The following is a 22,789-nucleotide window of genomic DNA, read 5'->3' as shown; positions in this document are numbered from 1 at the left end:
GTTTGTCTAATCTCCAAATAACAATATAACATGAAAATAAAGAAACAAAAAATCCGAATTACAAAAAATGAATGAATAACAAAATGGCCATCAGCTGAAAATAACCCTTTGTATTATTTACGGCTTTAGAGCTAAGTTTAATTCCCTTATTGTCCTTTCCCTTAACCAAGCTACCTCGTTCGTTGACTTCCAAGTCAGCTCCTACCACCAAGCGGTGTCGTTTAGTCTTCCAAAACGTGTTCTTGTACCTTACTGCGGTCGCCAGCTCTACCCTGAACACCACCGGCACGGTAGCATTTTCCCATTGTATCCCTCTAGGGTCAATATCCCCGATACGGTGGGTACTCTTTCGACGACCTTGGTAGAAAGGGCCAAAAGTGGCATTTCCAACGGGGAAGCCGTTGAAATTAGATTGTTTGTAATAGAAGGTGAGGTTAAGGGCATTGTAGTAAATACCTTTATTGACGTTGGAATCCTTATTTTTCAGCTTAAGATCGTAGTGGATAGTAGTGTTGTTGTATCGGGTGGTAGTTGTTCCCGCGAGGGCGAAAACGTCAAATAATTCAATGGAACAAGTTGGGGATGAGGTTTTTAATTGGAAAAGCCAGAATAAAACAGCGCTTATAGCTAACGATATGCAGCTGCAGCAGCAACTACCTTCTCTACTATTGCTGTTTTCATTATTTGAAGGCATTTGTTTTCAAGGAAGAATGAGGAGAGGAAATGAGTTCAATTTTGTTTAGATGGGAACTGGTTGTATGAAATTGTATTTTTGGTAGATGATGGGCTCTAGTGGCCTAGTGGGTGACATTAGTTGACCAATTGTCACATTGACTAATGACTATATGACTGTTATAGTATTACGTTTACGGAGTACACTATTACTCCCATAAGTCGCATCTAGTGCACATGGCCAGAAGAATTGATGCATAATCATAAATCTTTTTCCTTTGCTCTTTAACGCTTACGATCAAATCTCGCCTATATTTATTGGAGTATATAACATAGTATAGAACATTAGCTTGTAATTAGTTTGTTACTTAGTATAAATACTCTAGATTTGTAATATCTCAATCAGTTACACAATTAATAAAAATGTAGTCTCTTGTTCTTTACTCTAAGCCACGAGCTCCTCAAGCTCTTCAATGGCTTCCTTAGTTTTCCTTCCTTCTTCTTCTTAATTTCCTCCTTCACTCACAAATTCAACATGGTATCAGAGGGGGAACGATCCCGGCTCTTCAATTCCGCATCAAACTTCTGTTCGAATCAAACTACCAATTCGTTAAATTTTCCCCAAATTTTCTGCTTCGAATTTTTGCTCGAATTGGGCCTAAATTCGACGAATTAGGGTTTTAATTCTCCCTAATATCTCTTAATTTTGCTCACAAATCTTATTTCCAACCTTGAATCAAACGATTTTGATTCTTGAGTTTTTCCCCAAATTCTAGGGTTTCTTGAAGATTTTCGAGCAAATTCATGTTGGCAAGAATATGAAAATTGGTGATAGATTCTTGATGATTTCTGCAATTCTTGGGTTCATTGTTTAGAGCAAAGCACTGGTTTAACTCGTCTTGATGCTCTACAATTCGAATCTCAAATTAATGGCGGGCAATGCTCTTCCGTCGTCGTTTTCGTGGTCGTCTACTTCTGCTAAGATTTGGTTTGATTTCTTGACCTTGTTGATTAATTCATTTGATTACAATTTGCTGCTTCATGGATGTTGGTGAATTTGAGGGTGATTTCCTCAAATTTAGCGTCGTTCTTGACGAAATTCCAGGGTTTAGTTCTCAATTTCGTTTGTTCAAATTAAATTGTTGTTGCTGCTGGTTCGTCATTTTTCTTGGAATCATATCAGTTATATCGCTGCAATTTGAATTGTTGCTGGGTAATTGTTGTTGCTGCCGATGATGTTGGGTGAATTTGAGAATTGTTGGAGTTTTTTTTTTCTTGTCCAATCGAAATTGAATTTTTGTTGTTGCTGGTTATTATGTGAGAACTGGAGTGAGTTTTGGTTGAAATTGTTTCAATCTTTGGATGGATTCGTGAGATTGAGTTCACAACTTTCTTTGATGAATGTGTTAGAGAAGGTCCCTTTTGCATCTTGGTGCAGTGACCATTTTAAACCAAATAGAGTTACATGAATATTGGGATTCTTTTCTGGAAAAGTGGAAATGTAATTAGGAGTTGAAATCCTTTAGAGCTGCTTTTCCATAAACCCCAGCCTCAGAGCCTGTTAACCAGTTAGGAGTTTTATCCAACCTTGATGGCGACCTAGCTGGCAATTGAGACCCATGTTATAATGGAATTGTTGGTACTTCGTGTAAGCATGCCTCCAATGGTATATCACAGGATGCATTTGCGTTATCAGAACCGATTCAGTTTTGGGGTTGCAGATTTTGAGGATTTAGCTGACAGGAGTATTGCTCCTGGAAAATGGTGTGAGCAATATGGGAATTCAGCAGAAGTATTGCAGAAATGAAGTTTGGTTATTGAATGTTGGCTTGATTTGTTGCCAGCACTGAATTCAGCACTAGTATTGCAGAAAATGAAGCTTGGTTGTTGATTGTTGGCATGTTTTGTTGCCATTGTTTTGGGTTGAGGTTTTCCTTTTCTTTTGAATGTTGGCACGATTCAACATTTTTTTTCCCAGCAACAGACCTGGAGAATCAGAACCTGTAATATCAGCTCAGTTTTGAGACCCAAAGAGGTCAGTTGTGTGACCCAAAGAGGTCATTTTTCATTGATCCATTGTGATCATTCTTTTGATGAGACCCATTGAGGCTCATTTCTTCAAGGCAATATTGGACGTTGCAGTTTGATATGAGCATTTGGTACAACAGCAACAGCAGTGGCCAACATCTATGCTTGTTCATGAGGAGTTCTTGGTGCAAAATTAATGAAAGAATCTGATTTGAAGCTTTCAAACTGAAGATGTTTACACCATCTCCAGTTTGAGGGGGGGGGGGGGGGGGTATTGGAGTATATAACTGAAGGAAATAATGCCCTTGGTCCAAGTATGCATTCTATGTTAAGTCTAATAAATGCGGTTCAGTATTAATTAACAAGTTAATAATTCAGTGAGATCAAGTGAGCTGAATGCCTAGCTAGAGGCCGCTTCAGTTCAAGTGGAATTAATCCACAGCTTACTCTTGACTGAACCCGTAGGGTCACACAAATAGTACGTAAACAGATCAAGTATTTAATGGCATTAAATACTCTATCTATGGATATTCGGAATCGACGGATCTTGGTTTCAGTGGGAGCTGAGATCGTCACAAGCAAGAAATGAATACTCCGGAAACGATGATATTGCCGGAAACGGAAATATGGATCGTATCGGAAATATAAATATTATCCAAGTCGTAGATGTTGCTGGAAACGGAAACATGGTACGTATCGGAAAATATTATCTGAAATGGAAATATTGCCGGAATCGGAAATATTGCCGGAAACGGAAATATTGTCAGAATCGGAAATATTATCGGAATCGGAAAATAATTCCGGAAACGGAAATATTAAATATTTGTTCGAAACGGAAATTAATTCCGGAATCGGAAATATTAAATATTGTTCGTATCGGAAATGAATTCCGGAACCGGGAATTTAATCGGAAGCGTATCGTACGAATAAGCATCGGACGAGGCCTGCCGGACGAGGGCCCAGCACGAAGCCAGGCCATCGCCCAGCAAGCCAAGCGCGCCACACGAACAGCCAAGGCCACGCCAGGCCCAGCGCAAGGCCAGGCCCAGCAGGCCATGGCAGCGCGCGCAGCAACGGGCTGCGAGCTGTGCTGCTGCTCGCGTGGGCTTGCGGCTCGCGTGGGCCGAGCGGCCGTGTGGGCTGTGCGCGGGCATGGCCTGCACGCTCGTGGGTCATGCTCGTGTAGAGTTTGTGTTCACATACGAAACCTAAATTGTGTAGGATTTGTTTGATGATTAAATTCCTAATCCTAAAAGGATAAAATTAATTAGTTAGAGTCCTACTAGGATTCTAGTTTAACTAATTAGTATCCTAATAGGATTCCAGTTCCTTTTCCATACCTCTATAAATAAGGGCCTAGGGTCATTATTTGCAGGAACGATTGAAGTATTCAAAGGGTAAGTTTTTGAAATAAAATTAGCCATACACTTGCAAACACTAGCCGAAAATCCTAGCAACCTTAAGGGCGATTCTAGTTGGTCTAACTTGAGGCGGATCCGGACGTACTGTGGACTATCTACGGAGGGACGACATTTGGAGTCCTAAAGACTTGTTCTTGTTCGGTTCGGGCGCAGCTATGGAAGGCACGCTACAACATGTATGCATCAATACTATGCTAAATGATTATGTGAATATAATATGCTTTCCTGGCTTTATGGTTTTTCTGCATGATTTATGAATTGTCATATGTATCATAACCTAACAGTGGTATCACGATCCTCTTATTATTTTCATAATCTAAATTGCATAAACATGGTTAAATATTACAAATTTGCAAGAATTAAAAGGGGTGATTAATTTTCGTAATTGTTAATTAATTGCAAATTGCGTTTATTTAATTATACGTACGCAGTTTTTCGGCAGTTTCTTCGTTACTCATCCAAATCGAGTGATTTTTATGTCAATTCCGCATGTAAAAGGCATTCTAAAATTTTGACAAAAATAATAATTTTTAGCCGAACCCAGAATTCTCAAATTCGAATCCTAACTATGACTTTTCGGAGGTTTTAGTTTTTTGAATGCAAAATTTCGTAAATTTAAGATGTTAAATTAAATATTTGCGATTCTTGTTGATAAATCTTGAATTTTTGATTGACCTACTGTATATATTTAACAAGTTTGAATGCCTAGCCTTGTTAATTATGCAATCTAATTTGTAATTATGATTAATTTGTTGAAAATTGAAATAATTTAGAATTAATTTGATTTTCATAATTAATTATAATTTAATTAGAAACCTATGATTAAAAACCACCATAAAAATTGTAAATTTATGTTAAATTTTAAATTTTTATGACCTAGACTTGAATCCATGTTAATCGGAAATCAATTAAATATTAAATTTTCGATTTTTCGCCCTAAAATTATGAAATTAATTTGTCATTAATTTTGAATATAAATTTTAATTTTTTATGCGACTCGCTCATATAACTTGCACGACGCTACGTGTTACCCTTAAGGGGTGTTGTATAGTGCGGGCATGCGACGACGAGCAAGGGAGCTCGTCGCCCATGCGGTACGAATGCAGCGAGCAAGGGCATAGTGCACGAGCACAAGGCAGCAGCCCTGCCTTGTGTCGTGGGCTGTGAGCAATGGGCGTGTGGGCAGGGGCGAGAGCAAGGAACGAGCAGTCGCGTGTGGGCAGCAAGCGTGATGCGCCACAGCGCACACTGCCTCGCGCAAGCATGCGGAGCCTCGCGCGCAGCGAGTGCAAGCTCGCGTGCCACGAGCGCTACGCACAGCGTTGATGGCTCGCGCGAAGCGAGCGCCAGCTCGCATACTGCTGCCTCGTGCGATGAGCGCAAGCTCGCATGCGGGAAAGGCAGGCGCGCAGCGAGCGATGGCTCGCATCGATCGAGCGCTGGCAAGCGAGCGCAGCGAGCGATGGCTCGCGTGCATCGAGCGCTGGCGCGCGCAGTGAGCACCAGCTCGCGTGTTCGTTTGATGCCTTGCGATGGTGAGCAGCAGCGATGCGACGCAGCGCATGGGCTGCGCGCACATGGCCAGCGATGGCTGTGTGCGTGTGGCCCATGGGCGTGCGTTGCGTGGGATTGTTGCGTTGCGATTAGATCGTTTTGAAATTTTAATTTGAAATTTTCAGTTTACGTAATTTTAATTAATTTTAAAATTATTAATTTAAATTAATTTCTTGGATTTTAATTTTGAATAATGTAATTATAATAAATTTTATTTATCTAATTATTTTACTAAAATTAAAATCATGAATTAATTTAAATACGACTGAAATTAAATTAAACTTTTTGGATTCAATTATAAATTTTTATGAGCTTTAAATTTTAATTAAATTTGTATGTTTCCGGTTAGACTAGAAATACATTTTTATGTTTAAAATTAGTAAAGCATATGAATTTATTGGTTTAAGTGGGAGCCCTTTTAGTCATATACTCTTGATTAGGTCTACAAATCCTTAAGGTTAAAACAACTTGATTAGAATTAATAAGGACTGAATAATTTGTAGATTATTGGTGCCCTTGATTAATTGCTGCAAATGTTTATGTGATGCATAATGTGTTTTACTAACCAGCTATGTGGGCCATTCATGATAATGAATGGGTGAATGGTATATATATATATGTACTGTTTTGCAGGTTATGAAGTGACTCGTATGGCCCAAATAGGATAGAAAATATGGTCTGCGTACCATTAATTTGAATGTAATTGGTCTAAAGTACCAAAGTTGTTTTTCAATTCAAATATGGTTTGCGTACCATCAAATAGTTGTAATTAGTTTTAATTATAGCTTATCCTATTTGAAGAAAATGGTGCCTCCCACGGAGATTTTCAAGACGGACTTTGAAGTTAAAGCTTCAAGATGAAGTCGGACCATATTAGATCACATTTATCTTATGCATGTTTTAAGTTATTTATTGCTTTTAAATATGTCTTAAAATGCATGAGATCAAAAGCTTGATTATGTTGCATGATTAAGGATTTTAGTTCACTTAAAATATAACCAACATAGTAAGAGCCTTAAGTTCCAAACTTAAAAATTGAGTTAAAAGGTGCCATGCCAAAATATACACTTGCTTGGATATCCTTTACATCAATCTAGTAATAGTTTTCGCTCAGCGAGGTGTTACTTATTGGTCCTAAAGGGGCAAGGTACACAAATAATTGTGAGTACATGTTAGTTTTGGTGAAACTCAACGATATAAGTAAGGAGTCCTTTTATGTCGTGGCAAAATCGATAGGTTTACCTAATAAGTTCTTAGACGTACCTATCAACCAAGAATAGCTTCTAGACTATTAGCAAAAGGCTTTTGCTTACTTAAGATGTTTTAGGATTAAGTCGACAAACTGTGCTTAGTTCTTCAATGATTTTAGGGTCTTGGAATCATTTTATTCACACCTGCCGGAACAATAAATTCGAATAAAATGCTAATAACTTGTTTAAATTGCATGATTGCTTTTCAAGTTATTACTCATGATAAATGTTTATACTTTGCATGCTTCAATGTATGTTTTAATTATTGTTTATAATTAAATATCTTGCACTGCAGTAAATCCTTTTAGAAAGGTAACAGTAAATTTCCTCGATTGGTAGTGAATCCAAGAACGATTCACGGAAATGAGAGAAAATGATCGATTTAAATGTACGTTTCTTATAGCGACTTTTATGGTTGTTTTCGAGTATCAAAATCGAATGGCAAACCAATTGGTGCTTGTGAATTCAAAATACAATGTAGTTTTGAGATCATAAAGCATTGAGTTTAAACACTCAGCTTTACCAATGGTTAACAACCTAATATCTTTGTCCATTTAATTCTCGAATGAGTCTAGTCCCAAGACATTCGAATAGATCGATGCTTAGAAAACTTTAGAAGCTTCTGGTAAGATCATCTAGTTGAAACAAAATATTCAACATAAATTAAATGATAAGAACCTTGTTGGAGTAACATTGGACATGTCTAACAAAGTATAAAAGTCAACACTAGAGAAGTCAATTCTTAAGACTATAAGAAAGGGTACAAGAAATAGGAAATCAAGGAACAAATGAAAGGAATTTACGATTCCGTTTCTACCTATAAGTTTATGTTTAAAGAGAAGTGACCTAGGAATCAAACTTCCTTGGTTTCATATACCGCTTGAGGTTCTTACTTCGGTAATAACTCAAATAATGGAAGCTAGGCTACACTAATGGCCTACAAGTGGGAAATGAAGCATGGCAATGCTACATTAGCTGCAGGGTCATCTAGGTTGTTTTAAGTCCTTTCAAGGCTGGAACTAAATGGCTATTTTGTTCCATAATCAGCATACCTAAATTTTTGCTTCAAACACAGAAAGACTCACATTCAGAAGAACGAAAACAATGCTTGTTTGTTTGTTTGTTTGTTTATTTGAATGAAATGGTCATTTACGGTTTGAGTCAATATGCTTGATTAAAACAAACAACTCTTTAAATAAAAACTTTACTAGGTTCAAATCAAACCCTTGATTTGAGTTCCATTAATCTTTGGCATTGTTGCTTAGACCATATCAAGAAGTTAACATTCACAAGCTCTATTTTAATGGACTTTTGAAAGTTGGTTGATTTCTAGATCAACTTAAGACAAGCTAGTCTTACTTGTTGAAAGTAACAAAGAATATGAACTATTGTTAGAACGCCTAGACGATAGAGTTCAAAGCTAGAGAAAGGTTTTATGACTTTATTATTTCACATGGATTTGAGTGAATATAGGTTTATTTACTCAAATGTGATATAAGTTGAATCTGTTTGGCTAGTTCAAAGATTCAGAAGTATAAAATCCACTTGGCAAGAAATCATAAAGATCTAGGTTAGATCATGTTGATGATTACTTGAGACCAAATATGATCATCAATGGTTGTGTGTTGTAATTTCACAATCTAGGTCCATAAGATATGGCATATCTTAGTTGGAATAATCGAAGTCAATTAGTACTTGATCCGATTAATGATGAATCATAAGGACTTTTCCTATAATTTCTAAAACAAAATGCTCAACTACCACCAAACTAAACCAAATTCGTCAAAGCTATTGAAAAGTAATTTCAGAATAACTTTTCATAAAATATATCTAGAGAGTTGCAAAACTCAGTGGGAGCTTAGTGTTTGTCATTCGACAAACTAAGGCCCAAGTATAGATATATGTTTCATTGTGATTTATTCAAATGAGACACAAGGGTATTGTTTCTACCACGAATTTTTGAGAACATAATGTTTGTTTGCTCGAAATGATGTCCTTTTGGAGATTCGTTTCCAAAATGACAAGTGGGAGAAAATAGACCTCGAAAGTCTTCGAGGCGAACAACAAACATAGACGGACATTCCGGAGGATTTTCGAAGTTCTTTAGAAAATCCGAACACGTATTCTTTAAGGACTTTAGAAGTGGCTTTAAAGAATAGACATCTCTTAGAAGACTTTACAAGTGCTTCAAGGAGAACAGAATATTCAAAGGACTCTCAAAGTGCCTGTTGATATTCTATTGTTTGATACCCAAGTAGGCATAGAGTTCAGGTCAATGAAACTATGAGATTCTTCTATTAATAGTGAAGAAACCTACAACTTGCAGTCAAACTATTAATGAGTTTGTGACCTGTAAGAAACCTATGACGAAACCCAGATTCCCTAAAATGGTTAGAGGCCATATATAGACTCAAATGTTTTAGATGGTTAAAGGCCATAAAACATAACCAATGTTTTGATGACAAAATTGAAATTTTGTTGATTTGCAAGAATAGTTTCACACCTATTGGTTGCAAGTTTGTTTTAAGGATAAAAACCATCAAACATGGAATTGTGTTCACACACAAAGCTAGATTAGTTGCTAAAGGTTACAAGCAAATTAATGGCATGGATTGTGTTGAAACCTCATGCATAATCGTAATGCTCAAGTCTATAACTCAAGCAATGATTGCATATTGGTACATATGACAATTGGATGACAAAACGTATTCCTCAATCAAATGTTGGAAGAAAACTATGTACATGGCATGTCATAGGATTTGTGGATCCAAATAAATGCTTGAAAAGGAATGCTAACTTATGAAATCTAAGTACAGATTTAAGCAAGCAATTGGGAATTGGAACTGTATTTTAGTGAAGCTAATAAGCATTTTAGTTTCATAAAATATACATGATTCTTATAGATATATAAGAAGTTTAGTGGGAGTACGTAAAACTTATTTGGTCCTATGTGTATCACACATATCTCTCTATTGTGAAATAACATTCAAATGCTAATGACTTAGGTTTGAAATTATTCATCAATGATGGACCAAGGCGAAACTTAGTACATACTGGGTATTAAGATCTATTTACAAAGATCTTATGATATTGTTTAGTAATGGAATTTACTAAATCAAACACGAAAGACTCCATTGGAGATATTCGATCCATATGAATAAATCTAAGTAATGAATGTTTGAACTATGTATAAGCATTTACTAAGTTAAACATCAAAGAATCTAATGAGATTCTTCACCTATATTATATGTCAAATAATTTAGTTGGATTCAGTATCTACTGTAACTGAATGAGCTAAAGTTACATGAATAGAATTCAATTGGGAATTATTCTGCAAAAGAATTTATCATGTATATAATATAATATGAGGATCGCCAAAAACGTATCGTATGACTTTAGGCATGACGAACATATACCAATCTCTATTGATCTAAGTGAAGATCAACTAGATTGAGATCAAGAACACTTATGGTACTTGAAAAGGTACATAGGAATAGTTCTTGATTCAAGGAAATAAAGATATGCTAAATATTGATGCTACACGCATAAACACTGGCAAAGGATCAAGCAAGACCCTTTGGAGTTAACCATTGACAAGGACGAGCTAAAGAGCATCGTGTTTTGAAATGGCAACATGGATTGAAAACCATGAGTTGTTGCGTGGGAAATTAAAATAATAATTTCTATGTTCTAAGATATAGTTGGAGAGTCTTCCACATATCTGTGAACTGCTTGGATAAGTAGATCCAAACAAAGCATCACTAGCAACCTATGCAGTTGAAGTAAAAGTAATTATTGCCTAAGAAGCAATAAAATAGAGTTGTTTATATGAGTTCTTCATTGAACTTGGGAAGATCACATGTCTGTTGACTTAATGGTTCTTCATTGCAAAATGCGTAGAACCACTAATGTAGCAAGAAAGACTAGATCACAAAATAAACATACTCAAAAGTTCTTATCATCATATCTCGAAGAACATTCGATGAAAAGGATGTTAAGATTGGCAAAGCGTGATAACTAAACCTATGCAACAAGTGAGAAGCAACACTCACGTTGTAGCACTGGAAATCAAGCATAGCTTTGAATTCCATGAACTGTTTTAAAGATGGGTTTGAGGCCCATGGTTGTAAAACAATGGGGTTGAACATTTATCATATATGAAATGTATTTTCATATTCCATTTAATCTTGGTTTAGTATTAAATGATGAGTCCCTTCAATTTGACGATATATTCAAGATAGACTGTCAGGACCAGTCCTGTGACTAAGAAATGTCTATCAAGTGAACTTGAATGTCAAAGGTTGAAAATGGTCCCTAGTCGGAGTTTTCTATAAAATTGGACGCATAGAAAACGTTAGACGATTAGAATGCAAGATGACTAGTAGTTCTGTTTCTTGAACTATGTGGACATGGCAATGTCATAATCATTTGCATAGATACATACTTTGGGAAGACTAGTATCGGACAAGACCTATGAAACTTTACTGTAAGAGATGAAAATCTGTCATAAGTAAATTTCATTAAAATTATTAGACACTAAATCCTCAATACCTGAGTGATTTGAGATTACTTGTTTGAGAACTGGTTGCTTTGACGTTGACCAACCGTCGCACCGTAAAAGGAGGCTATAAAGGCAACGCTCAGGTAATCACCTATCAAACGAAGTCTAATCTCAAGATCGCAAGATTGGGATTGTCCTCCCATAAATCGGGATGAGATGCTTAAAAGTTGTACAAGGCCACTCGGAGAGCTAGAAACTGTGAAATGCATGGCCGTGCTCGGATGAATCATAGGCTATGATTATCTGTTTATTTGATCAGTTGAACTCTGAAACCGAGAAACACCTCTGGACATAATAAGGATGACAGCTCTTACCTTATGTTCAAGAGCAAGCATCGAGCGACAAAGGAATTAGGAAATGCACACTTGTCCCTAAGGACAAGTGGGAGACTGAAGGAAATAATGCCCTTGGTCCAAGTATGCATTCTATGTTAAGTCTAATAAATGCGGTTCAGTATTAATTAACAAGTTAATAATTCAGTGAGATCAAGTGAGCTGAATGCCTAGCTAGAGGCCGCTTCAGTTCAAGTGGAATTAATCCACAACTTACTCTTGACTGAAACCGTAGGGTCACACAAATAGTACGTAAACGGATCAAGTATTTATTGGCATTAAATACTCTATCTATGGATATTCGGAATCGACGGATCTTGGTTTCAGTGGGAGCTGAGATCGTCACAAGCAAGAAATGAATACTCCGGAAACGATGATATTGCCGGAAACGGAAATATGGATCGTATCGGAAATATAAATATTATCCAAGTCGTAGATGTTGCCGGAAACGGAAACATGGTACGTATCGGAAAATATTATCGGAAATGGAAATATTGCCGGAATCGGAAATATTGCCGGAAACGGAAATATTGTCAGAATCGGAAATATTATCGGAATCGGAAAATAATTCCGGAAACGGAAATATTAAATATTTGTTCGAAACGGAAATTAATTCCGGAATCGGAAATATTAAATATTGTTCGTATCGGAAATGAATTCCGGAACCGGGAATTTAATCGGAAGCGTATCGTACGAATAAGCATCGGACGAGGCCTGCCGGACGAGGGCCCAGCACGAAGCCAGGCCATCGCCCAGCAAGCCAAGCGCGCCACACGAACAGCCAAGGCCACGCCAGGCCCAGCGCAAGGCCAGGCCCAGCAGGCCATGGCAGCGCGCGCAGCAACGGGCTGCGAGCTGTGCTGCTGCTCGCGTGGGCTTGCGGCTCGCGTGGGCCGAGCGGCCGTGTGGGCTGTGCGCGGGCATGGCCTGCACGCTCGTGGGTCATGCTCGTGTAGAGTTTGTGTTCACATACGAAACCTAAATTGTGTAGGATTTGTTTGATGATTAAATTCCTAATCCTAAAAGGATAAAATTAATTAGTTAGAGTCCTACTAGGATTCTAGTTTAACTAATTAGTATCCTAATAGGATTCCAGTTCCTTTTCCATACCTCTATAAATAAGGGCCTAGGGTCATTATTTGCAGGAACGATTGAAGTATTCAAAGGGTAAGTTTTTGAAATAAAATTAGCCATACACTTGCAAACACTAGCCGAAAATCCTAGCAACCTTAAGGGCGATTCTAGTTGGTCTAACTTGAGGCGGATCCGGACGTACTGTGGACTATCTACGGAGGGACGACATTTGGAGTCCTAAAGACTTGTTCTTGTTCGGTTCTGGCGCAGCTAGGGAAGGCACGCTACAACATGTATGCATCAATACTATGCTAAATGATTATGTGAATATAATATGCTTTCCTGGCTTTATGGTTTTTCTGCATGATTTATGAATTGTCATATGTATCATAACCTAACAATAACATAGTATAGAACATTAGCTTGTAATTAGTTTGTTACTTAGTATAAATACTCTAGATTTGTAATATCTCAATCAGTTACACAATTAATAAAAATGTAGTCTCTTGTTCTTTACTCTCAGCCACGAGCTCCTCAAGCTCTTCAATGGCTTCCTTAGTTTTCCTTCCTTCTTTATTCTTCTTAATTTCCTCCTTCACTCACAAATTCAACAATATTATTGCCTTTGTGAATTTCTCTATATCAAAATTATAATGGTACTTTTCCCATATGATCCCGTTCCTTTGTTTCTCAATAGGTACATTATTTTAACTTTTTACAGTGTTTATGTACTAACTTTGACCATGTATATTTAGTTATTAAGTGGAGTTCGTAGTAATATATAAAAATAAATTCTACCCCCTACGTCCCATAACTATAGTCCCATTTGACCAAAAACACAGGTTTTAAGAAAAATGGTATATAGTACATGAAAAAGTAGAGTAAAGTACAAATAATGATTGAGTTGTATAGAAAAGTGGAATAAAATACATTTGAAAGAGAATATAGTACTTAGGAAAGTGGAATATAGTACATGGGTGGGGTTTTCAATACATCTATATTATTAAAGCAAAAGGGTGAAGAATGAGGATTGAGCAAAATGTCATCCAAGCCATCTCATGCATTAGCCATTATGGACCATTGATCTCGCCTGATAGAATTTCATCCGTTAGATTTCCCTAATAAATATCATAACATTCACTAAAAACACATTAAGTATGCTATTAAATTTTTCATTCAAAACTTAACATAACTACATTACTAAAAAAATTTGCTTAATTATAGTCTTTATATTAATTTCCTAATTAATTACTCAATACTAATGACAATTTTTTAATTCTCTATGATTTTATCTTTTAAATGCTACATTATATTTTCCCTTGAAAAAAAAAATGCTACATTATCTTAAATGCTATATTATGCAAAGTAATTACCTAAAAAACACTAGGTCTTTGACCATAATACATATTACAAAACAAACTAAAAAAATAGGCCTTATAGATGAAAAGGTAATTGACGGTTGAATTTGATAGTTTTTTTTATCACAAAAATGTAAATTTTACTTAACAAAAAAAAAAGAGATTGATGAGGTGACGAGTTGATGAGTTGACAACACATGTCTCCTTATCATCTATGGTTTTAGTTTTTAAATATTAGGTATAGATGTCAAACATGATTTGCGTAAGGTTTGAACTCTTGGCTCTGAGATTGAACATAAAGCCTTTACCACTAAGTTATTAGATATTTTATGTTGTTTTCTCAAAAAAAAAAAAAGAAGATATTTCATGTTATTATTGCAAAAAATAAAAATTATATGTAAATGATTTTTTTTTTGGTGTTAGCACCCGGTTCACCCTTAGGGCTAATCTGGATTCGGGGCGAGTTCTGGGTGAATAGGTTCCAATCTCCTCCCAATTGTTGTTTGGGGGGATCGAACACGGGTTCTCCCTACCAAATTCAGACCCAATCACCACTGAACCAACAGACAATTGATAAATTATATGTAAATGTAAATATAAATGTTATTAATGTAGTAATTCGGGGCATCGTCGGAACGCAAAAACTAATTATTTATGAAAAACTAGAGTACATTGGTTACACCAATCAAAAGGAGATTGATCGGTCATGTATTCGTAGATCAATATCAACTTAGGCCATAACAATTACTAGTACTACGTACGAATTACGAAGTACTACCTCCGTTTCGAAATAATAGGGAAACTTTGACTTTTGACACTATTCACGAATTTCAATTTGACTATCATTTGTGATTTATGGGTAAGAAAAAATATAGTCGTGTGAGATCTTGTTTGATTCGTCTCGATATGTTCTTTCGGAATATCAAATTTTTATAATTTTTACGAATACAAAATTAGAAATATTACTGTCCAAACATTTACATTGGCAAGTCTGAAATGACGAATTGTCCCCATTATTTCGAAACGGAGGGAGTACGTGGTAGAAGTAGCTGGTAATGATAAAGAATTTGTAGTACTTACTCGTGAAATTTGGTTTTGGCACATTAATTGAGAGATCATCTTTTTATGTCACATATTGTGTATCAAAATCAGTTTCCCTTACTCGTATGATTTACTTACTGTTGACCCTAGTTTTGGTTGATGACAAAAAAACAAACTTACTAATATTATTGCTTGATGGTTACAGTAAAGTGCTCGAGTTCCTTAGAGGAACTAGGGATAGCTGCTGAAGTTCCTGAGTAGGATTTAGCAATGTTGGAGCAACCAAGCTGATATAAACTAGAGGAACAATTGCACTCGGAAGATTTCAATATTCTCATAGAATGGTGAAGTTCCTAAGTTCTGAGTTCCTCTTCACTACACGAGGAACTCACCTGTTCCCGAGTAGGAACAACTGAAACTCCTGAGTTGCAGCTCTAGTAAAAGGGAAGACACGAAACTAGGTAGTTTAGTACTCTTAGAATTAGTGTAAGGTAGTAATATTAGCTAAAGATATATTATGGAAGTTAAGGATTTTAATTTAATAAAACAATTTTATCAGATATGTGACAGCAAGTTTTAAGGATTAAATTTAAATAAAAAATGATTGTTTTTACTTTAATTAAATAAAATCATATTTTCATCCAAGTAAAAGCAGTTTTACAATCACTAAAACTTCTCCTAATATTTGGTTAAAATAACAAACGGTTTTTGGGAATTTTTTTTTAGTGTTTAACTGGTTTAAGCCACGCCCAGCTAATGAGGAGTTACGTGGAAAATGGTCTTCCCTTGTTCCTCAAGACAAGGGACGTGGAGACCAAGGAGTGTCGAGTGTTGGCAGTTGAGATTTGAGGGGAACAAACCCTAATGATCAATCTTTATAAAAGGGTTGTGCGTTTTCAGTTAAAATCACACAAACAATCCAAGAGTCTTTTATTTCCTAAAAGCGTTTTAAAGAGTTTTCATAAAAACAGTTCGTATCCTAATTAAATTTAAGTTTCTAAGTTCCTAATATATATATCTAAGCTTTATTAATACCAAGTGTTCTCATATAAATTGAATTGTATTTTGAGTGTGAAAGGATTGAGTGATCCTTGTAAAGACTTATAGTTAAGTCTGAGAGAAAGAGAGAAAGAAGAGTATTGTAATCGGAGTAGATTACTGTTAGTAGGGATGTCAATAGGGCGGGGCGGATGCGGATGTAGGTCCCTCCATCCCCATCCCCACCTAAAAATTTCATCCCCGGCCATCCCCGCCCTATCACCCATGGCGGGTACAAAATTCATCCCCATCCCCGCCCCAACGGGTGTAAGCTAAAATCCATCACCGCCCCGCCACCCAACTGGGTATCCATCCCCGTCTTATCCCCGCTTGATACCCGCGCTAGTACCAGCCTAATTTTTCTTATTTAGCAAACATTTGTCATATATACGGAGTAATTAAAGTTAACTATAGAAAAAAAATACCTTATGACTAAAGTAACCCATATAATCGAAAAAAATACTCGTCATAACAAAAAAATCCAAACAAAAAACATAAAAGTCTCACCTAAATTTATATTATCACCTAAAGATGCAAATAAATCCAAACTAACCCCATCACCCATGGCGGGTATAAAGCGGGGCGAGTGGGGATGGGGCGGGGCGGGCGGGGATGGGGCGGGTTCAACACAAAATTCACACCCGCCCATCACCCATGGTGGGTACGAATTTTATACCCATCCCCGTCCCATCACCCGCCAAACCTACCTCCATCCCTGCCTACTTGGGGCGGATGCGGGGCGGGTCTCCCGCGAAACCCGCCCCACTGACATCCCTAACTGTTAGGAACTCAAGCTAGAGAGGAACTCGAGTTGTAGTGTTATTTTAATCGAGACATTACTTTAATATAAAGAGGTTTTGAGATTTTCCCTTCTTGATTAGTGTCAAGAAGTTTTCTCAATTGTTTATCTTTTGTCTCTGTGTTTCTTAGTTCCTTTGTTATTTCTAAGTCCCGCAAGAAACTTCACTAAAGTTCCAACTACAATTCACCCCTTTTTGTACGTGTTCCTATGAAAATATCAAGTACTTTTTAAAAATTAAATCTTGACACCTTGTTCCAAAGAAAATGACAATATGTCAAAAAAATATATAACGAGGGAGGAGAATCTGTACATCCAAATCACCAAAAAAGAATGAAAATCAAAATACCCAACATACTCACGATCTGAAAACGACCCGTTTTATTCATTCTAGCTTTAGAGCTAAGTTTAATTCCCTTGTTGCCCTTCCTCTTAACCAAATTACCATGCTCGTTAACTTTGAAGTTAGCTCCTACCACCAAACGGTGTCGTTTGGTCTTCCAAAATGTGTTCTTGTACCTCACTGCAGTAGCCAACTCCACCCTAAACATCTCCGGCGCATCATCATGTCCCCATTTTACCTCTCGAACCTCGATATTCCCTACACGGTGGGCACTCTTTCGACGACCTTGGTAGAAGGGGACAAAAGTGGCATTTCCAATGGGGGAGCTATTGGAATTCGGGTTGTAATAAAAAGTGACATTAAGGGCATCGTAGTAAATACCCTTGTTGATATTCTTGTTTCTAAGCTTTAGATCATACAAGTAGTGGATAGTATTACTAGGATGGGTGGCATTATTGGTTTTACCCTTGAGGCCAAAAACGTCGAATTCTTCAATGGAGCATGTTGGTTTTGAGGTCCTAATTAGGAGAAGCCAGAATAAGATGGCACTTATGGCTACCGAGGTTACGAACCCACAACAACCACCCTTGCTAACCTTTGCCTTTGGCGGTGTTGCCATTGGTTTTGAGGCTAGCTAGTTTATCAAGAGGAAATGTTACGTTATAGCTTAGCTTCAATCTTTTAATCTATACATATAAATAAGCATAAGAATGTCATGTTGTTTTCTTTGCTTTTTTAAAAACAAAATTCTTTCGTACAGAGTGGGTGATACCAATCTTGTAAATGGTTAGAATCAAATTAAAGAAAGATGATCCACAAAGGAGAAAAAAAAAAGGCCAGAGTACGTGTAATTTGTGCAGTTCGAATCCTCTGTCTTATAATTGTGTTACATTTTATATCACACTTTATCCTACAGGTCCATCACTCTATTGCATTAAACTTTTATAAATTTTAAAATGAGACGCACTTATAAGAAAAAAATCTACCCCAAATTTATAAATTTTGAAATTAGAGTCATTATCTATCCAAAAGAATTTTGAAATTAAAGTCATCATCCATCCAAAATGTAAGGAGTAATGTGTCATGTACACCTGTTTTCTTTATGGAGTTTCTGAATTAGGCTCATTTCCCCCCATTTAGCACATTGCATACTTATTTACGGAGTACGTCTTTTCACTTGAAAAAATTACCTCTTTAGTAGAAGGAAATAGTGTTTATTTGTTCCTATTTTATCGAGAGTGTCTTTTCAACACTTGTGTTTAAAATTACACCCTAGCTATAACATGTTCTGATCTATGTATGTAGTATCTTCGGATGAACATGCCGGGAACAAAAAAATGAGATAAACGTAAGTTGTAAATATATATAAAAGGAGAACCAAAATTAACAGCCAAGTTTTGTACAATTATACATTTATATATGTGTGTAGAAAAATGCGAGAAACGGTAAAAACAAACTCTGATCCGTGACATAAATATAAACAATTATGCTATATTTTAGCAAAAATGAAAGAAAAAGAAAATAAAGAAGGCAATTAGCTGAAAATGGGGTATATTATTCCTTCCAGATCCAGATCTAAGTCGAATTCCTACACCAAATCTCCTCTTAATCAAATTACCTTGATCATTGACTCTGAGGTCAGCTCCTATCACAAAACGCTCCCGTTTTGACTTCCGAAAGAAAGTAGTATCATGCCTCAACATTGTGGCTAGCTCCACCCTAAATATCATTGGTGACGTGGTAGAATCTTCCCATTTTACCCCTCTAACTTGAATATTATCACGTCGAAAATCACCTCCACTTGGGCGTTGGTAGAAGCTTTTAAAAGTGACATTTCCAATGGGAATAATGGTACTAATATTATCAGGCTTGTAGTAGAAGGTAAGGTTCAAAGCATCGTAGTAAACAGCTCCTTTTGATTCCTGGTTGCTAAGATACATTCGGAAGTTGATCGTGTTGTAACGAGAGGAGTTGATTGATTTTTCCTTGAGCGCGAAAACTGTAAATTCTTCCATGGTGACCCTAGGGTCCATAAAAGCGGTTGTGGCCGTGGGCTGGAGGAGAAGGCAGACGACGGTGCTTAAAATGAATGAGAATGCACAACCTCCGTACCAACCACTTTGTTTAGCCTTTGTCATTGGTTTTATTTGTTTACCAAGGAAAATAAGGGAAGGGGTTTAATGTACTAATGTAGTTTAATTAAATTGATTTTGCTGGAATTTATATTCTTTCGTAAAGAGTAGGTGATTAATTTGTCAATAGTTGAATACAAATGTATGAATATGAGTAGGAAAGAGCAATTTGTGAAATTTTAAATGTCAAGTTGCCAATCAAAATGTAAGACTGCATACAGCTACCTGTTTTGAGCAACTTGAAACAATATGATAGCCGACATATATGCTTTTGTATTTATGTAAATTATTCTATTAATTATGTATAGCTTGACTTAGTCCAAAACCCTAAACCTAATGTATCATGTATATATGCATTTACGGTTAATGAACAAAACACACAATTGAATTCTTTCATGGTATCAGCAGCCCAGAGAAAATAAATAGCCGTCACATCTCTTTCTTCTTCCTCCTTGCTTTTCTTCTTCTTCCATGGCTGAAACAACCAAGTTTCACCCGGCCCTTGCCGTCAACAATGTTAAAAACTTCATCCCTGTAACCCTAGACATGGAAAGCTCCCAGTACAACTCGTGGGCTACCTTGTTCAAAATTCATACACGAGCCTATCAAGTGCTCGACCACATCATCCCAAGCAAGAACCAGACGGCTAATACCGAAACCGATGAAGCGGATCAAGGCCTTTGGGATCGCCTTGATGCGATCGTGTTACAGTGGATATATGGAACCATATCCAACGATGTCCTTCACACCATTCTCGAGCCTGACCTCACCGCCATGGACGCGTGGAATCGACTTGCTGACCTTTTCCATGACAACCAAACCACAAGGGCCGTCTAACTTGAGAACCAACTGTCACATGTTCATCTCGACGATTTTCCAAGCGTCACCACCTATTGTCAGCGTATCAAGATGCTCGCCGATCAACTTGGCAATGTCGGAGCTCCGGTGTCCGATCAACGTAAGGTACTAACACTTGTTGCAGGTTTGAATGAAGCTTATGGTGGTGTTGCAACCCTCATCCAACACAGCAACCCCTTGGTATCGTTCTCTAAGGCTCGTTCCATGCTTGTCTTGGAAGAGTCTAACCTTGGTAAGCAAGCAGCACGAGAGGCTGCCTTGATTGTTGGGGCGAATCCACCGGATGATCCTGCGGCTCCGGCTCGTGCCCCTGCCACCAACAACAACAACCGAAACAACAACAACAACAGGCGCAATGGTGGTGGTCGCGGACGTGGAAACAACAACAATTATAAGGGCCGTGGTGGAGGTGGCCGCGGTCGTGGCTCCAATTCTTCTCAGCAGCAGGCGCAAACTCAGCCACCACAATGGCCCCCTGGCTGGCAGTATCCACCGTGGGCTGGGTGGTCCCCTCAGCCCTGGGCCACCCCGCCTTGTCCCTACCCCACAACATGGCAGCCACGCCCTCCACACAACAAGCAGCCGGGTATCTTAGGTGCTCGACCTCCGCAAGCATACCAAACATCAGTCTCTCAAGGCAATGGTTATGCGCCAACTGACATTGAGGCAGCATTACACACACTCTCCCTCAACCCACCGGATGACAACTGGTACATGGATACCGGCGCCACGTCTCACATGACCTCCAATCCAGGTACTCTCACGTCTTATTTTAATTTGAGCACTAATCGTGAAATTGTTGTTGGAAATGGCCATTCAATTCCTATTTGTGGTTATGGAAGCACTTCCCTTACCCCCCCTAACCCTCCTTTGCACTTAAACAATATCTTGCATGCCCCTAAACTCATTAAAAACCTTGTATCGGTTCGAAAATTCACTAGTGATAATGCTTGCTCTATTGAATTTGATCCTTTTGGGTTTTCTGTGAAGGATTTACGGACGGGGAAGCCACTAATGAGGTGTGAGAGCTCGGGCGATCTCTACCCAATCACAAAAAATCGGGACATCTCTCCTTCTGCATTTACTGCTTTATCACCTAGCTTATGGCATAGCCGCTTAGGGCATCCCGGGGACGCTATTTTAAGCTCTCTTCGTCGTAGTAATCTCATTCAATGTAATAAGGGCCATGATTTTTTCTGTTCTTCTTGCCCTCTTGGGAAGCATGTCAAACTGCCATTTAAGAATTCCAAGTCATTTACTTATTTTCCGTTTGAAATCATTCACAGTGATTTATGGACTTCACCTATATTAAGCTCATCGGGCCATAGATATTATGTTTTATTTCTGGACAACTACTCAAATTATTTGTGGACATTCCCCATCTCTAATAAATCCCAAGTATTCTCTATTTTCCAGAAATTTAAAACGTATATCCACACTCAATTTGAAAGGGACATTAAAAATTTCCAATGTGATAACGGGCGGGAATTTGACAATGGTCCCTTTGCTAAATTTTGTGAAAATAATGGAATGCAATTCCGTTTCTCATGCCCACATACTTCCCCTCAAAACGGAAAATCCGAACGCAAAATCAAGTCCATAAATAACATCGTTCGGACCCTTCTAGCTCACTCTTCCATGCCTCCTACGTTTTGGCATCACGCCCTTCAAATGGCCACATACCTTATCAACATCACTCCTACCAAGGTTTTGGGGTATAAATCACCCACACAAATTCTTTACCAAAAAGATCCTTCATACTCTCATCTACGTGTCTTTGGGTGTCTTTGCTATCCCTTATTCCCCTCAACCTCTATTCATAAGCTACAAGCTCGATCCACACCATGTGTATTCTTGGGCTATCCTTCCAATCATCGGAGTTACAAATGTTACGACTTATCAAACCGGAAAATTATTATATCCAGGCATGTACTCTTTGAAGAAAATAGTTTTCCATTCTCTAAGCCTCATACAGCCCATCCATCCTCGTATGACTTTCTTGACACTGGTCCATCTCCCTATTTGGTGTCTAAAATGCTCCAATCGGCCCAATCTGATGACCCCAATCAACCACTCTCACTTACTCGTGCAACGGACCAGCCCACTTCCCCTACTGCTCAACAACACGCCAACCCGCCTTCTCCCTCCACTGTTTCCCAGCAGGCCCAACACGGGAACTCGTCCAGCTCGACCAGCTCACCCACACCTGCTACGGCCAATCCACCTACAGCCCACCCTCTCACCCGAATGTCCACAAGAAGTCAGCATGGCATTTATAAGCCCAAAAAGGTTTTTAATTTGCAAACTTCATCCGCTCCGTCCATTTCC

At 37.8% G+C, this 22,789-nt stretch overlaps 2 protein-coding genes across 2 annotated transcripts; both read left to right on the top strand.

Annotated features, from left to right (window-relative positions):
* Positions 1-19,965: 19,965 nt before the first annotated feature.
* On the top strand, positions 19,966-22,330 carry LOC130459870 (uncharacterized). Its single transcript, XM_056827490.1, has 2 exons — positions 19,966-21,215; positions 21,452-22,330. The coding sequence occupies exons 1-2, from the start codon at positions 20,513-20,515 to the stop codon at positions 21,484-21,486; spliced, it is 738 nt and encodes a 245-aa protein (XP_056683468.1). The 5' UTR covers positions 19,966-20,512; the 3' UTR covers positions 21,487-22,330.
* On the top strand, positions 20,075-20,440 carry LOC130471984 (uncharacterized). The gene has a single exon (XM_056842375.1). It carries the CDS (start codon positions 20,075-20,077, stop codon positions 20,438-20,440), a length of 366 nt encoding a protein of 121 aa, XP_056698353.1.
* Positions 22,331-22,789: the final 459 nt, after the last annotated feature.

The sequence above is a fragment of the Spinacia oleracea genome, chromosome 4 (genome assembly GCF_020520425.1).
Source record: "Spinacia oleracea cultivar Varoflay chromosome 4, BTI_SOV_V1, whole genome shotgun sequence".
In the NCBI taxonomy this organism is placed as follows: domain Eukaryota; kingdom Viridiplantae; phylum Streptophyta; class Magnoliopsida; order Caryophyllales; family Amaranthaceae; genus Spinacia; species Spinacia oleracea.
This window is presented reverse-complemented; position numbering and strand designations above follow the sequence as displayed.

What these genes read in the sequence shown, in the direction of transcription:
- LOC130471984 (XM_056842375.1), top strand. Translation starts at nt 20,075, where the DNA reads ATGGCTGAAACAACCAAGTTTCACCCGGCCCTTGCCGTCAACAATGTT.
- LOC130459870 (XM_056827490.1), top strand. Translation starts at nt 20,513, where the DNA reads ATGCTCGCCGATCAACTTGGCAATGTCGGAGCTCCGGTGTCCGATCAA. An exon ending in TCACATGACCTCCAATCCAG is followed by an intron (nt 21,216 to 21,451) that starts GTACTCTCACGT and finishes TTTTCTGTGAAG; the next exon opens with GATTTACGGACGGGGAAGCC.